The sequence below is a fragment of the Akebia trifoliata genome, chromosome 3 (genome assembly GCF_017979445.1).
Source record: "Akebia trifoliata isolate Shusen 1 chromosome 3, ASM1797944v1, whole genome shotgun sequence".
In the NCBI taxonomy this organism is placed as follows: domain Eukaryota; kingdom Viridiplantae; phylum Streptophyta; class Magnoliopsida; order Ranunculales; family Lardizabalaceae; genus Akebia; species Akebia trifoliata.
In genome coordinates, this window is record NC_141377.1 from 12940781 (window position 1) to 12958342 (window position 17562).

At 36.3% G+C, this 17562-nt stretch overlaps 1 protein-coding gene across 1 annotated transcript in view; it reads left to right on the forward strand.

Moving 5' to 3' along the window:
• The window catches only part of MSH2 (MUTS homolog 2), a 30902-nt gene extending 13669 nt beyond the window's left edge, over positions 1-17233 (forward strand). Inside the window, exons 12-13 of the mRNA XM_086433941.1 lie at positions 7201-7353; positions 16815-17233. Of these exons, the coding sequence (XP_086290067.1) occupies positions 7201-7353; positions 16815-17015 (354 nt within the window). The 3' untranslated portion in view covers positions 17016-17233. The remainder of the gene's footprint in view (positions 1-7200; positions 7354-16814) is intronic.
• The last annotated feature ends 329 nt before the right edge of the window (positions 17234-17562 follow it).

Sequence of the window (17562 nt, forward strand, 5' to 3'; positions counted from 1 at the left end):
CTTTCATCTTAAACAACCAAGTCATTCTTGAAAAATTATCCTCAAATGTAACAAAATACTTAAAACCAAGATGTGATGTAATTCTTATCAGACCCCGAACATCCAAATGAACTAAATGAAAAGGAGTAGACTCTCTTCTACTAACAATAGAAAATGTCGGATACCTTTCTTTATCGATTTTCTATTAGCAAAAAATCGATCTGATGCGAATTTCTCTGGTAAGGTTGTATCTAACCTTACCACATCTTTCACAACATCTTTAGTTTGTTCTTTAGCGGTGGGCTTCAATTCCACAACCTAGGAATAATAATGTTATTTTACAATTTAATGTTACATCCAACAAATCTCATATTAACATATTTGCATGAATGCCTTTGTAAATAGAAATTATAAATTAATTTACCTCATCTAAAGTACCTATCACTTCGTGTGCCCTACTACCTTGCATGTAGGTGTCGGGGCACCACTTCAATAATCTAGGCCGTGTAGTTTTCACTATGGGCCTAGCTCCTAATATCCATGAGATTTTTGAATGCTCACACCTAACATGGACATGATTCAATAAGTAATATTCGTACATTCGAAAATAACAAAAATGTATCATTGTACATAGTATAAGCAATATAAATATAAATAGTATATATACCTGTAAGGCATAAACGCATCCATAAAATCTGATAGGTGAGTTTGTTCACCTGTACAACAACATGCATTGTCATGTTAGCCGAATCCTTGTACACGAGTAGACCCCAAGTATGATTGTTGAACACTTCTAGATTGTCAACCAATGCCACGTATGACATATCTACGTGTCCACTATCATTTGGCGACAAGAAGGTAGGGATAATGTAAAGAAGTGACATTTTTTAGGTGGTATTCCTCACTTATCTCTCAAGTACGCATTGCTTTCAACAGATCCTTTTTGTCAATCATCGACATACCTTCAAAGAACTTATGCCTGATTGATCCATCATCTTGCTGGTTAGAGGGATTACAAGGTATATGTTGTTCCTAGCATCTCAAACCTATGATTAAGGCCACATCGACCAATTTGAACTTATGGTCTTCTTCACTAAGGGATGGGCTTGTGACGACGAAGTAACTCTTCAATGACTTTGGAAACAACTTGAATATGCTTTATTTTCCATGAAGTGATCGAAGAATTTATTTCAAAATTTCTCTTTCCTATTTACCTACTATTAAGAACTGGATTTGACACTACCTTTTCCCATTATTTTCTGATGTGTTGCTTACGGGATTCAGGTTTTTTCAGATCCCTTTCTTTATCGATTTGCTATTGGTAAAAAATCCATCCAATGCAAATTTCGTATAGTCAAGACACAAAAAATCTCCAAAATACTGAGAGAAAAATCTCTCTGGTAAAATTGCACAGTCCAAAAATCACACAAACAACGACAACCACCTTCTATTGCATGGAAAAAACCACAAAACTTAACTGCAACAACACCAAACCACCAAAATCCTTTTGCAACTTGATCACATGAGGGTGTGTACGCACCTACGACAAAAAACGATCATCTACATAGAGGATTTAAACACCAAGCTTCACTTAGATAAAAAAATCAAAAATTTCAAAATCAAGGGGAAGCACGTCAGAAAAGATGAAAAAGAGAGGAAAAATCAAACCCCTATTTCACTATGTGCTTTGATACCATGTACAATAAGAGTTTGAGGAATGAAGAGAGAGAGAGAGAGAGAGAGAGAGAGAGAGAGAGAGAGAGAGAGAGAGAGAGAGAGAGAGAGAGAGATGGGGTTATATGGACCGAAGGACCATCTATCTCTATGGACCACATGTCAACGTGGTGCCCAAATACACCATCGGGTGCCACATGTATGTAGAACATTAAATTTTATAAACTTTAGAAAAAACAGCATTGAAAAAAGAGATTTTTTTAACCATTGGATTTAAATTTTAGATCTAGGACTTCAATGACCGTCCAGTTTTAAACACAAGATATGCTGCCAAAAAATGCTTTTTTTGGGGGACTTTTTTTATAAGCCCAATCTAGATCACAAACAAGAGGCTGAGTTGTCTTTGGGACCAACAGGACACCCCACATGGCCCAAATGTGGACCTCGGTCCATGCTTTACATGGTCCTTGGTCTATGCAACATTTTCCCATATATATAACATCGAACATAAAATGAAGAACAATGCTGAAGTGACCTCAGGTTGGAACCTCATATCGCACTTCTTGACGTGAAAGTGTATGGGAACCATAGATGCTTTTCATCGAGATAAGAATGAAAAAGCATCTATGGTTCCTATCGACTTTCATGTCAAGAAGTGCAATATGAGATTCCAGCTTGAGGTCACTCCAGCACGACTCTAAAATGAAATTGCACATACCCCTACTAATAATAACTTATTACTCCTAACAATTCTATATGCTGCCTTGTTTGGAAGAACGATACCGAGAATGAAATCAATACAATGTTGTATGTCTTTCATGGGTGGAAGTTTGTGTAGGATCTTTTTTAGAATAACATCACAAGATTCTTGAGGGATTGGCTGCATAATGGAAGGGACTTCCATTTTCTCTTCATTTTCCTCCATCACCACAAGAGCATAAACCTCATTAGCTCCTTCCAAAGCTTTATCAAATTCATATTTAGAGAGTAAATTAGTTCCCTCCTCTTTAGAAGATTTAAGAATATTGTATAACTTGGCAGGACCTAATATGACTTTCACTCCATCTTTCTCAAAAGAGCATGAGTTTTTAAACCCATCATGAATAAACTTTCTATCATATAGCAATGGCTGTCCAAGAAGTAATTGACAAGCGTCCATGGGAACAACATTGTATCATACTTGGTCTTTATAATTCTTGTCGATAGAAAATTGGACTACACCTTATATATACTTTTATTTCACTTCCTTTGCAAAGCCACGAGAGTTTGTAAGGAAGTGAGTGCTCCACTGTTTTGAGATGTAATTTCTCTACCATTGTTGTGGACACCACATTTTCATAGTTCCCTCCATCAATAATATACTTTTCCATGAGATGTATTCCTTGTAGGCAAAATATTGTGTCGGAGCCAATGGTCTTCATCCACGTGGGCGATGCTTAGACTTCTTCGAGGGACTAGGCTCTCTACTAAATCGCCATAAGTGATTTCTCCACCATCTTCCAATTCTCATGCAGTTGATAAATTCTCATTCTCTACCTCCTCTTCCAGAAGAGAAATAATTTTGCGATTAGGACAATCGGAGGCAATGTGACCAAATCCTTGACACTTGAAATATCAACAAAAATTGTTAGTAAAAGAGTTAAGACGACTCAAACTAGCTACTCCATCATGCTTAGGAGATAATTTAGAATTGGGTGTCTTGCTTGTTGAAAAAGGCTTGGAGGTGGAAACATGTCCTTGATTAGAAATGCCTTTTTTATTCCAAATATGAGAATTACTTCCATGTGCTTCCTTAAGTTGTTTCTCTACCTTGATTGCTAGCTTGAAGACATCATTATAAGTTCAATAAGGTTGTAGCTGAACAGCGTTGCAAATCTCTAGCTGTAGTCCACAAAGATAATGGACAATGGTTTGCTCCTCTGGTTCGGAAATGTCACAACACATCATAAGATGATCAAATTCAGCTATTTATTCTTCCACGGGTAAATCCTTTTGCTTGAAATTATGGAACTTGAGAAAAACATCTTATTAGTAGTGCTCTGGTAAAGATTTCTTCTTTAATGCTTTCTTTTTTCCTATATAACAATTTTACTCCTTCCTTCACAAGCTTCTTGTTTCTTGAGATGTTCCCCCCAAATAGAGGCATGATTCTTCAACTTTATCGCAACTAGCTTAACCTTGCGACTATATGGAACATCCTTATAATAAAAAATCCTTTCAACAATGTTAAGCCAATCAATAAATTCCTCTGGATGCATCATTCCTTCAAACTTTGGAAAATCAACTTTGACATTGTAATCACGCTGGGTAACACGGTTCTTACTAGCTCGACGTCGTGGAGAAACCTTTTCATCTAATGCTTGACAACAAAAGTGATGGAAGGGGTTAACCTCCTCTTCATTAGATGCTTCTTGCTCTAGATCATGATGTGAATTATCACATTCTAGAGGTTTGTACCTTTGTAAACGCTACTGGAGTTGTTGCACTTAGTCTCTTCAAATCATCCATTTTAACGTCACGTATGTCTCATTCACGAATCAGAGTTTCTTCGATGTTAAGCATGCGCCTACGATGACAAGCCATCACGAAATCAAGGTTCTGATAACCAAAAATTAAAGAAGTGAGGCTGAAATACAATTGATAACTCAGTTTAGTTTAGCTCACCACCCGTTGGAAATCAACCAGGGATAAGATCAAGGAAACATAGAACTTCAAAAGCAAAGTGCTGAATTTTGTTCAATTTCTGTAAAAAAAAACTTCCATTTTTTTACAACAAGAGCTTAAATATATTAACTTAATCTGAAACGTAACCTCCAAGCAAGAGGAGTCTTAGGGACTTGAAATACACTTAATTTGACTCTAAACAACTACAACTACCAAAGCCAAAAGCTTGAGAAAGTATGCTGGACCTAAAGCCAAAAAGTAAATTTTCGTTTTTGCTGCCAGCTTAGACACCCTTTAGTGTATTGCCCATAACTTTTTCTACAGAGCTCCAAATGGCGCACCGTTTGAGACGTGGGAAAATAGTCTCAAAGAGCTTTCCAACCATATACGGCTTGCTTCATTTGGTGTTGTGAGTAAAAGCAGTTTTAATGATGAAGTTAGCCGCAAATCTTGGTCTGAAACAGATTCTTCAGCTTCCGTCTAGAGGGCTTTAAGCTTGTGGACCCATTTGGGCTGGGCTTGCGGATCCTTGTATCACTCCCGCGTCATGTGTGTTGTGTCTATACAAGATGTTCAAGTACTTGATTTTTCCCCATTTTTTTTCCTTTAAGAGAAAATATTGGCTTGTCTCCCCTTTTTCTCTCTTCTACAACAAGAAGGAAAAGAACAATGGGAGTTGGGTGGTCTATTTTGGGCAATACAGTCATTAACCATCAGTGGCAGCTTATTTGCTACTACCCTACGTGCAATTTGAGGTTCCACTTTATGCCTAAGAGCATACTTTGCTACACATAGACACACACACACACACACACACACACACATATATATATATATAATAATTCATTGTGATGTCAACATACTTCTCTTTCCAGTAATACTCTTAATTGTTGTCTTTTACGCTTTGTTTGGGTTGAGAGAAAGGAAGAGAAAAAAGAAACTCATTAAAAGAAAAGAAAAGAAAGAGAAAAGAATTCTGGTTTCTTTCAACCTTGTTTGGTTTAACAATAGAAAAACTTAAGTTTAGTCATGAGCATTTCTTTTCTCTCCATTTCTCTCCAATTTGGAGAAAAAAAAACAGGAAAAACTGGCCCATTTTTCTCTCCATTATGTTCTTCTCTCCCTACTTAACAATCCAAACAAGAGAAGTGGAGAGAAACTCACTCTTTTTCTTTTCTTTTCTCTCCATTTCTCTCAATCCAAGCGAACCGTTGGTAAAAAAGGTAAATGTATTTTGGTACTTGTACGATGACATTTTTATAAATGTCAAAAATCTCAGTGGCATCTTTGTAAAAGTGTTCATAGAATTTATTGTACAAGTATTGATTACATTAGCACTTTGTAAATGCATTTAATATCCAAAAGCTAAAATGCCCTTATTCTTTTTAATAAAAACATTCATTTAATATCCCCTATCTTTTTAACTAAAAGGCAAAATGATTAAAGGCATTATTACTTTTCTTTTCCAATGAAGTATCACACACACACACACCACACACACACACACACACACACACACACACATATATATATATATAATAATTCATTGTGATGTCAACATACTTCTCTTTCCAGTAATACTCTTAATTGTTGTCTTTTACGCTTTGTTTGGGTTGAGAGAAAGGAAGAGAAAAAAGAAACTCATTAAAAGAAAAGAAAAGAAAGAGAAAAGAATTCTGGTTTCTTTCAACCTTGTTTGGTTTAACAATAGAAAAACTTAAGTTTAGTCATGAGCATTTCTTTTCTCTCCATTTCTCTCCAATTTGGAGAAAAAAAAACAGGAAAAACTGGCCCATTTTTCTCTCCATTATGTTCTTCTCTCCCTACTTAACAATCCAAACAAGAGAAGTGGAGAGAAACTCACTCTTTTTCTTTTCTTTTCTCTCCATTTCTCTCAATCCAAGCGAACCGTTGGTAAAAAAGGTAAATGTATTTTGGTACTTGTACGATGACATTTTTATAAATGTCAAAAATCTCAGTGGCATCTTTGTAAAAGTGTTCATAGAATTTATTGTACAAGTATTGATTACATTAGCACTTTGTAAATGCATTTAATATCCAAAAGCTAAAATGCCCTTATTCTTTTTAATAAAAACATTCATTTAATATCCCCTATCTTTTTAACTAAAAGGCAAAATGATTAAAGGCATTATTACTTTTCTTTTCCAATGAAGTATCACACACACACACACACACACACACACACACACACATATATATATATGTATATGTATATCATCGATTATCATTCAACGTTAAGCTGAAAGACTGAGATATACATACGAGATGGTATGGTACTGTTCAATACATAGGAAAAATCATGATAAGTTTCCACAAAGATAAACATCAATACATCAAACATCAAATGATGTAGTCTTAGATACGATAAAATATAGTGTTTAGTGCAATAACATCACCTTTTATAACACATTTACTATAAGTAATTTAATTTTCTATTACCTATCGAAGAATAACAGTTCACATATACCCTTGTTAGGATGAAGATTTGTGTTAGGGGATGATAGATACTTGGGCTCACATATTCCCTACTATGACATATATACAAATCATATATCTTCATGAGTCAGACTTTATTTTGTGAGTCACTGCACATTGATATTCAGTGCTTGCATAATTCTAGATAATCCAAGTAGCCTAGATGTTGAACTTTTTTTTTAGATCTCGTATGTTAGATTTGTTTTATCACACAGATATTATGGTAGGTTGACATTTGTGCAACAAAATAAGATAATCATTGGTTTTTTTGACGTACGGTTAATATATTTTTCCATATTTTCCTTATTCTTATATGTCTAATAGTTCTTGTTTGTTCATGGAGCTTTTTACAACTATTTATGTCATCTATCTGATAACAATTTTCAGGTGGAACAAGGTGCTTGTGATCAAAGTTTTGGTATTCATGTTGCAGAATTCACAAACTTCCCTCAATGTGTTGTTACACTTGCTAGAGAAAAGGCTGCAGAGTTGGAAGATTTTTCGCCTATTTCAATAATTTCAAATGATGCAAAGGAAGAGGTCTGGTTGATAAAGATTTTTTTGTGGACATTACTTAATTAATTATGATTGATTAATGCTTGCTTTTGATTATATAATAATATAAAGCATTTATCCATTGAGATTGTTCATCTAGAATATTATTTAATTAATTGTGATAGATTAATGCTTGCTTTTGATTATATAATACTATAAAGCATTTATCCATTGAGATTGTTCATCTAGAATATTATGAGGTGAAAACTTTTACTTTGTTGTTAATATGAATGGTTGAAATTTTATCCATATTTAACATTTTGTGTTTGTTTTGTTGCTTAATAAATTATTTTTAAGAAAGGTATTAAATGTTAGTTTTTGTGTGCTTTGGTCAACCGAGATATGGAATATTTTATGAACTCAACTAGTGGAAATTAATAGATTTTCATGGAAATGATGAAACTTTCATTGAAACTCCAGTCATGATAAAAATATATAAAAATGCACAAACCATCAAATTATTATGAACAACCATATGAAGTATTAAACTCCTAAAAGTTGTGGAAATAAAGAACGTAAAAAAAGAAGAAGATGAACCCAAGATGAAGAGGGAATGCAATAAGATTAAACGATGAACACAAAATGATTCAAAACGAATAGGGAAGAAGATTAAATATGGGGGTAGGGGAATCTGGTTTGGGATTTAGATTAAAATAGGGTTACCTTAGAAGTTTGGGGTAAACTCAAAAAGGTTTGGTTGCAGGGTTTAATTATAGAATTTTGCAATTATGGTTAGGTTGGAGGAAAAGATTAATGGTATAGGTATTTATGGTTTAGAAAGGATTTAATGAATTTTTTTATATGTTCTAAGAAGGTTTCTTGTGAATCAAAATGGGTTTGGATGGGTTGATTCTTATAAATAAATGAAAGAATGGTTTGAAAAAGAAGTTAAAGATAAAAAGAAGATTAAAGAGAAAAAGATAGATTTACATCGGAATTATTGGAAATAAGGATGTTTTTTTGTTTTTGTTTTTATTCTTTTATTTCTTTGTAAGGGCATTTACGTCTATTCACTCTTTTATTAATATATATATATATTTGCCAAGCTCTCATAATGAGACTTGACGATTACTTTTCTGCAATTCTTCTTGGTATCAGAGCCCTAGATGACCTTTCTTCGATTTTTTGGGATCTTAAAGTCTTCTTTCCTCACTTTTCCTTTCTCTCTTCCTTCACCAACACCTTTAGATCTTGAGACTTAATAACCTAGCAGTAGCTTCGTTAAAAGGTCTCCCCTTCGGGGGCTTTTTTCTTTCTTTTGATTCTTATTCCCTTAATCACTTGTTGCGATAGGGTTTCATGGGTTTTTTCATATGCTACAATAGATTTTTGTTCTGTGTTTTCTGCCTTCCGATAGGGTTTTTTGCCTTTCATAGGTGGTTTGGTTTGATTTTTGCCTTTGATAGTGTTGCTGCTATACGAGAATATTTCTGGGTGGTACGAGTTGTGCGATAGGATTGTTGGGCTGTGTGAAGACCTGCGATAGTAGCAGAGCACGATTGGGTGAACTATGACAACAAGCACTGTTTTGTTGTCCTGCGTCAACAACAAAGTGTTGTTCTGTGACCTGTGACACTTTTTTGGGTTGTGTTAACCCTGCAAAGCAACTAGGTGTTGTTTTCTGTGAAGTGTGACACTTTTTGGGGTTTTGTTAACCCTGCGACAGTAACTAGGTGTTGTTTTTGTGACCTACTGACACCTTTTTGGGTTGTGTTAACCTTATGAACAACAACTAGGTGTTTTTGTGACTTGTGACAACATAAGGCATTGTTTTGTGGTCCTGCGACAACATGTGCTATTTTGTGACCTGCGAAAACAACTATTCTATGACCTTTATCAACAACAAGGTGCTGTGTGCAGTCCTTCGACATAATAACCATTGGTGCTGCTTGGTGGTCTACTATTAGGTGATCGACAACAACTACTAGGGTTGTGTAAGTGAATACGACAACTTTGTGGTAATTTTTTTACTACAACCACTGTTTTTTTGTGTCTAGGACCACAATGATCTCCCTTCAAACCAAAGTTCCGACTAGTTTATTCGTAGTAAGCAATGACATCACATCAAGAGACCAAGGACTCCAATACCATTCTTGGAGCAAACCTCTCAGCTCAACACATTACTAATGCCCCATTAGATGGTTGGAATTTTCAGTCCTGGTCTTGGTCAATTAGGCTTTATTTGGGAAGTAAAGGAAAATTTGGATGGTTTTTGGGCACTATTAATAAGTCACTTCCTACTGATCCCAAAATTGAACAATGGGAGATTGACAACTGCACTATCCTTGGATGATTTTTTAACTCCATGGAATAGCGTATCTACACCATGTTCATGTATCATGAGATTGTCTCTTCATTATGGTCAACCCTCACTTAGACATGCACATGCTCTACGAGCTTTATCGGGATATTGCCCAGGCTACTCAGGGGACTCAGAGTGTAGTTGACTACTTTGGATTCCTTCAAACTTGTTAGGAGAAGCTCTCTCACTATGAGTCTATAGTTGAGTTGTCTACAGAGGCAGCTAGGTTTGTGGTTACGCGGATTGCTAGACACTAGACATACCAATTTCTCATGGGTTTACGTTTTGAGTTCGAGGCACTTCGGACACAGATCTTTAACACTACACCCTTACCATCTTTATTTGAGACATTTGTGACTATTGACAGTGATGAGCATCGTCACTGTGTAGTTCTTTATCAAAATCAGGCCCTTGACATAATTTCTGCTCCAGCTACAGATCAAATGGTTCTAGTAGCCAATTCATATTTTTCTGACTCTTGTACTCAGGGATCTGGGAGTCGAGGTTGTGGAGGCCGTGGTCGAGGTAAAGAGAGTGGTCTTACTTGTAGTCATTGTGGGAAGATTGGCGATAAGGAGGCCCGCTGTTTTCAACTCTATCCCATCTGTTGCGATCTTCTGCCACTTCTTCTTTGGGACAGTTTGCTCCCCGTGCTACTATTGAGTAATCATCTGTTCCTCCTACTGATACCTTTGCTTTCCTTGGTACTATTGATTTGCAATAACTCTAGACTCAGATTGTTGGTAGTGTACGAGATCAGATCCATGCTCAGACTCACTCATCTTCGATTGTGGCCTCAATTACCATGCCCTCAAGTACATCTTCTACATTTCATATTACTCAATATGGCTCTGCCCCTCTGATTTGGGTAATTGATTCTGATGCCTCTGATCACATGACCGGTGAGTCCAGTCATTTTACCTCTTCTATTTTTTTTACTACTCATAAGGAGGTTTGTCTTGCTGATGGGTCCTTTACTCCTATCCACAGTAAGGGTACCTTCCCTTATCTTCTAGTTTTTCTCTTGACTTTGTACTTCATGGTCCTAACCTCTCTCTTAATCTTTTGTCAGTGAGTAGTATTATCAAATCTTTAAATTGCTTTGTAACTTTTTTTTCGTACTTACTGTATTATTTAGAACCTGACTTCGAAAAGGATTTTTGGCAAGGGGTATGGGAGAGATGGGCTGTACCTGTTTGGATCTCAGCCTACTGTTCCGACGTTTGTGCTTTCACTCTCTAAGAGGATTTATGGCATGCTCGTTTAGGACATGCTAATTTTCAACACTTATGCTATTTATTTTCTGCTTTAAAAACTTTTTGTAGTGGACACAAGTTTCAGTGTTCTGTGTGTAAGCTTTCTAAACATGTACTTATATTCCTCGCATGCATTGATTTAATACAATGTTTGATTTAGTCCATTCTGATGTGTGGGGACTTCCCCTGTTACTATTTTTAATGGTCATATATATTATGTTACTTTTATTGATGACTATTCTCGCTGTACTTGGGTTTATTTAATGTGTTTTCGTTCTGAGGTTTTTTCTATTTTTGTTAATTTTCTTAAAATGATTCAGACTCAATACAACATCACTATTAAATCTCTTAGGTCTGATAACAGAGGGGAATATATTTCTGATGGGATTCGATCCCATTTTCATGAGCATGGTTTGCTCCACCAGTTGACTTGTCCCTACACTCCTGAACAGAACGAGGTGGCGGAACTTAAGAATCGTCATCTTATGAACATTGTCATTGTCTTCTTAGAGGGATGCATGTTCCCAAGTTATATTGGAATATGGCAGTTCTCATAATGACTTCTCCTTAATTGCATTCCGAGTCACACCTTAGGTGGACAGGTGCCTTTTCATGTCTTTTGACTTGATAACACTTTTTTTCCCATTATACCTAGAGTTTTTGAATGTACTTGCTTTGTTCAAGACATGACTCCTCATTGTACGAAATTAGATGACAAAGCCATTCGTTTTGTTTTCTTGGGTTACTCTTTTATGTCAAATGGGTATCGTTATAATCTCCTTTTTCATCGTGTAATTCATTCTTTGGATGTCATTTTTTTTGAAAATGTTCCCTATTTTGGTGTTACATCTTTTTTGTAGGACCCTTCTCCTTTGCAGAATCCTTCTCCTACAGTGCTACCCTCTCTGTTTTTCTCTCCACCTTCATCTTCTTTGTAGGATCCAACTCCATGTTTATTGTCTCTGAAGGTCTATTCTCGTCGTCCTCTTCCCTCCCCAATCTTGCCAACTTCCTCTTTGGACTTAGGTATACCCAATCCTACTCCCATTTCTTCTATTTCTAATTCTCACTTGCCTATTGCAATTCGCAAAGGTAAGCGGGGGTGTGTTACTGATCATCCTATTGTCCAGTTTGTTTCTTATCAGGGATTCTCTTCTTATCAAGCCTATCTTACTACCACTGACTCTATTCGAGTTCCTTAGTTTGTATCAGAGGCTTTGCGAGACCCTAAGTGGACTGGAGGCATGACCGTTGAATGGATGCTTTGCAGTAGAATCACACCTGGGAGCTTGTTTCTTTTCCATTTGGGGAACGGACTGTTAGTTGTAAATGGATTTTCATTGTCAAGTATCTCGGCGGATGACATTGTCGATAAATACAAGGCCCGTTTAGTTGCTAAGGGATTTATATAGACTCCTGGCAAAGATTTGGATGCCATATTTGCTCCTGTCACTGAACTTTCTACTATTCGCCTCCTGATCTCTTTAGTAGTTTGTCATTCATGGCCTTTTCATCAGTTCGATGTGAAGAATGTCTTTCTGAATGGTGATCTGACTGAGGTTATTTATATGGACTCCCCTTCTGGGTTTCGTCTTCAGGGAAAGTATTCTAGGAAGGTATGTTGTCTTCTCAAATCTTTGTATGGTTTAAAGTAGATTCCTCGAGCTTGGTTTCAACGTTTTTATGAGGTCATTTTATCTATGGAGTTTTGTAGATGTCATCAGATCATACTTGCTTTGTTCGTAGAGGAGTAGATGGTCGTTGTACCATAGTTTTGGTTTATGTGGATGACATTATAGTGACTGAAGATGATACTTAGTGGATTGATAGAGTTAAGATGTTATTGGGCTGTGATTTTGAGGTTAAGGACTTGGGTCCCTTTAAATACTTCTTGGGGATAGAAGTTGTTCGCTCTTGCCGTGGTATTTTGCTATCTCAACTCTAATACACATTGGATTTTTTTTTAGGAAATTGATATGTTTGATTCTCGTTCTGCCTCCTCTTCTATGGATCAGAATCATTGCCTTCATGTCGAAATTGGTGACTTATTATCTGATTCTTCTTCTTACCAGAGATTCGTAAGCTGTCTGATAACTAATACAAGATTGGATTTGACCTTTGTGGTTAGTGTAACTAGTTAGTTCACGCATGCCCCACGTACCTCTCATTTTGATGCTGTTCATCGTATTCTTCGCTATTTGAAATCTCGTCCTGGTCTTGGCCTTTTCTACTCTTCCACTGTTCAACCACATTTGTCCTATTTCACTGATGCTGATTATACTGGCTCTCTTACAGATATAAGATCTACTTTTGGTTTTTTTACTTTTCATGGTGGTAACCTAATCTCATGGAAAAGTAAGAAACAAAGTGTAGTTTCCTGTTCTTCTGTTGAAGTTGAATGTCGTGCTATTGTCCTTGACACTTGTGAGCTTACTTGACTTAGATCTTTGTTGATGAAGCTAGGTTTTCTGGTTTCTAACTCTTCCACTTTGTTTTGTGATAACAAATCTGTTATCATGCTTGTTTTTGACTCAGTTCTTTACGAAAGAACTAAGCATATAGATGTTGATGCTCACTTTCTCAGGGAGAAAGTTCGATCTGGTGCTCTTCTGACAGTCTGTCTCTTCTTTAGAACAACTTGCTGATATGCTTAAAAAGTCTGTTAGTCTTTCTGTTACTAACTCTCAGCTTGTCAAGTTGGACTTAGTTGATATATTTGCCTCAGCTTGAGAGGGAGTATTGGAAATAAGGATGTTTTTTTTGTTTTTATTATTTTATTTCTTTGCAAGGGCATTTACGTCTATTCACTCTTTTACTAATATATATATATATATATATATATATATATATTTTTTCCAAGCTCTCATAATGAGACTTGACAATTACTTTTCTACAATTCTTCTAGAATCACCCCAATGATTTTCATGACAACACCTAGTTGATGCACCAACATTCAAACAAGAAACCAGTAAATTTTGTAAATTTTATGTCAAAAGCTCTCTAAAAAACATAAAGACGTGTTAAATACTAAAACAAAATCCTAAAGAACCAAATACCTAAGTACCCTAAATTAAAGCTAAATTACAAAAATACTCTAATTTTCGTAAATTTATCTCTCCTAAAATTTCAACCCTTATAAAAAGACATACTAAAATTACGAAACTACCGCCAAACGCCTATACTAAGATCCTCGGCTAATAAAACATGAAAGCAAGTCCAAATAAAAGCCTAGAAACCATTGTGTGTTTTCTTATAATATTTGGTCAACTTTCATTAGGCTTTTCCAGGTTAGTTGGGTCCTTCCTAGTAAGTTCGCTTCGTTGTTAGTAGAATGGACCAGTAATGCTTTCCACTCCAGAAAATGGATCCTTTGGGCTATGCTTCCCTCGGCTATTGCTTGTGGGGTCTGGAACGAGCGAAATAACAGAGTGTTCAGCAACAAGATCAGCAACTCCCATGCGAGGTTCTTGGAGATCCTGGGTCTTTTATACATGTGGTCTAAGCAGAGCATAGAGTTCGCAGGGACTTCTTTCGATGACTTTGTTTTTAGATGGCACTCTTTATGTAATCATTAATGTTGTACTTTTCTTTTCATTGTTGTTCTTCTTGAGGCTTCCTCGGCCTCCTTGTTTTTGCCTGCTTTTCTTCAATATAATTATACTTTTCAAAAAAAAAGAAATATGTTGAAGGGGTTCATTGTGAAATTGCAAATTACATCCTTGGTACAATTACAAAAATCTGTCTTCTCCACTCTTCAGTTTTGGTCTCACTTCCTCAATTCTCCCCCTCCGTTTCTTCCTCCTTATTTACATGCATCCCCTCTTAAATAGAACAAAAATTCCCATCTTAAAAGAAGTCCTAATTTGTTTAAAATAACAATTATTAAATTCATATGCTTCCAAATAATAACCACTAAAAAGAGTCTTTACAATTTGGGATTATCTTCCTAATTAACAAGATCCCGATCTTGCAATGTGGCTGATCCAAATAAGGAAAAATAGTATGCTTTGTGTTGCCCAATGGAATCATTAGGCTTGAACTTCATGGCGAGAACCTAAATACAGCCTACGATTTTCTTCATTGAAGGAAGATGAGCGACCTTCCAAAAAGAAAACTATATATGAAGGCTATAAAAATATTCTTAGAAACAAAGTGAGAAATAGGATGCCCAATACATGTTCATGTACCTTCATGAAGTGTAATTGGTACGTTGGTCTCACATGGGGCAAAAAGATGAGAATCCAAATCTGAGGGGCGTGGACCAGTGGTTGGAGGGGGAACGACCACGACCTTGTTACTCCTCTGATAGACCTCAAGTAGAGGTGGTCTAACTTCATCTATGGGCAGCCAGATCCTCCATCCTTTATTTTTCTTCGTCATACAATGTATATATATATATATGGGTCCCGTTCGCCACCCTTAGTTTTACCACACACTTTAACAAACGCGTTTTGTCTTACATGGGTTAGAAGTTTCGGAATGAGCTGATTTTTGGTGAGGATGATCTCTATGGTGAGGAGATCATCCTCACCAAAAATCAGCTCATTCCAAAACTTCTAACCCCATCAAAATTGATTTACAAAATGGACGGTCCACGATTTTTCAACGTGTAAACATGGGGCTAAACATTTCGGAATGGGCTGATTTTTGGGGAGGATGATCTTCTAATCATAGAGATCATCCTCACCAAAAATCAGCTCATTCCAAAACTTCTAACCCATGTAGGACAAAAAAGTTTGTTAAAGTGTGTAGTAAAACTTAGGGTGCTGAACATTTCCCTATATATATATATATATATATATATATAAGGGGAAAAAACTTCGTCCAGCGCGAAGGCTTCTTCTTTGAGGTTTGTAACCTCCCTGATTTTGATTTTAGCGGATTACCAGATTTTTCTCCATTCCATTTTTCGGGTTCTTGGATTGGTTTCCCTGCTTATTTTTCCTTTATGAATGATTGTTTCATTTCAGAGCTGGCCCCACAAGAAATTTCGTAGGGATGGGAAAAGTGGGAGCCTCGAGCTCAGTGTTGTCAAATGCGGTCGCATACCCCAAAAATGTGCTATCTGCCAATTTGCGATGGCATATTTTTGTGTGCGAGGGCGTGCTGTCAAACGGTCAGAATTATGACTGCTGGACACAAAAAATTTATTTTATTTTTCTTAATTCAATTGTCTAATATATTTTCTTACTGCCTCAATTCACGTCCTTTCTGGTCTTTCTCTTGTTTTATTAGAATGAATGCTCATGATTCATGTTAGGAGGTAACAAAGCTTTTTGGCAATTGCCAAGCCCCTGTAATGCAACAAAATTCACTACAAAGGTGAGTCCAGGGAAGCAAGTTAATTTTTTTTAAACTGTCACTCTTCTCCTATCAAAAAGGCAGGTTTGATTAAAAAGTGGGTAGAATTGTGCGCTAGCCACTAGTAAGTCCTTCCAGATAGAAATAGTGTGAAAAATCCATGAGAACCTTGAACTATGCTTAGAAAGCTATTTGGTTTTAGATTGTTGTTAATCTGCAGCTGCAAAATTACAACATATTTGGTCATTTCTATTAGACTATAAACTAGAAGAAATAAATAGGATATAAAATGGAGGAAAACATAATAATGTCCAACCAGGAATCAAACCCGAGGTCATACCGAATATAGGGTGAATTTTGAGTTTTCTTTCTTCTCATTGTGTATATAATCTTAAGTTGGTACCTTTGTAAAATGTAAATTTATGTGGTAATGAATAAGGAAGCACATTCCAGTTTATAGCTCATTTGGCCTGGAGTCATTTAGCTAGAACAAAATTTTCTTATCTTTTTTGTTTGAGAAGGATGATCCTCTTTGGAACTCTGCTTACTGGGTGGTGGTTGGGTCTTCTTATGATGATTTGATGCAGGTAGGATTTAAACGGAAGAGAGTATGTGGGCCTGATGACATGTCTAGAGGTGCTGCTCGGGCACACCAATTCTTGGAAGAGTTCTCAGCTTTACCAGTAAATGAGATGGACTTGAAGCAATCTCTGCAACAAGTGATCAAGTTAAGGAATGAGTTAGAAAAGGATGCAGCAGACTGTCAATGGCTCCAACAGTTCTTTTAGTTGTAGAAAAAGGATACCCATTGTCTTATGTTTTGAATGTCTATGGTAAGGCCTCTATATCTGTTGCTGTTTTTGTGTGTTTCGATACCATTGTCTTATGTTTTGGATGTCTGATGCTTTGTTCGTGTGTGTCTGACTATAAACAAGACGACTGCTTGTTTGCTGACAGATGGCATATAAAATGTGGTTAGCTGATATGTAAATATTCATTTGTTTCCCCTTGGTTTTGTTGTTAGTAATTCGAGTCTGAAACAGGCAAGACTGTCATTGGATCAGTTCAATCCAGAATTGATCCATTGACAGTTGGATTGGATTCAGGTCTGATTCCATAACTTATCGGATTGGCTTCAGATTAATGAGAGAATCCAAAAACAATTGACTCATTTGGATAAAGCAGATGATCCCGACTTTGTAGATACGAAATCCATCCATCAAATATTTCTATGGTTGTCAATTGGATCAGATTCTTGGATTGGAGTCTAAACGGAATGGGTGTAGGTCAGATCATTCCAGCTCGCTTTATCTCCTTTTTGTACTCCCACTTGTA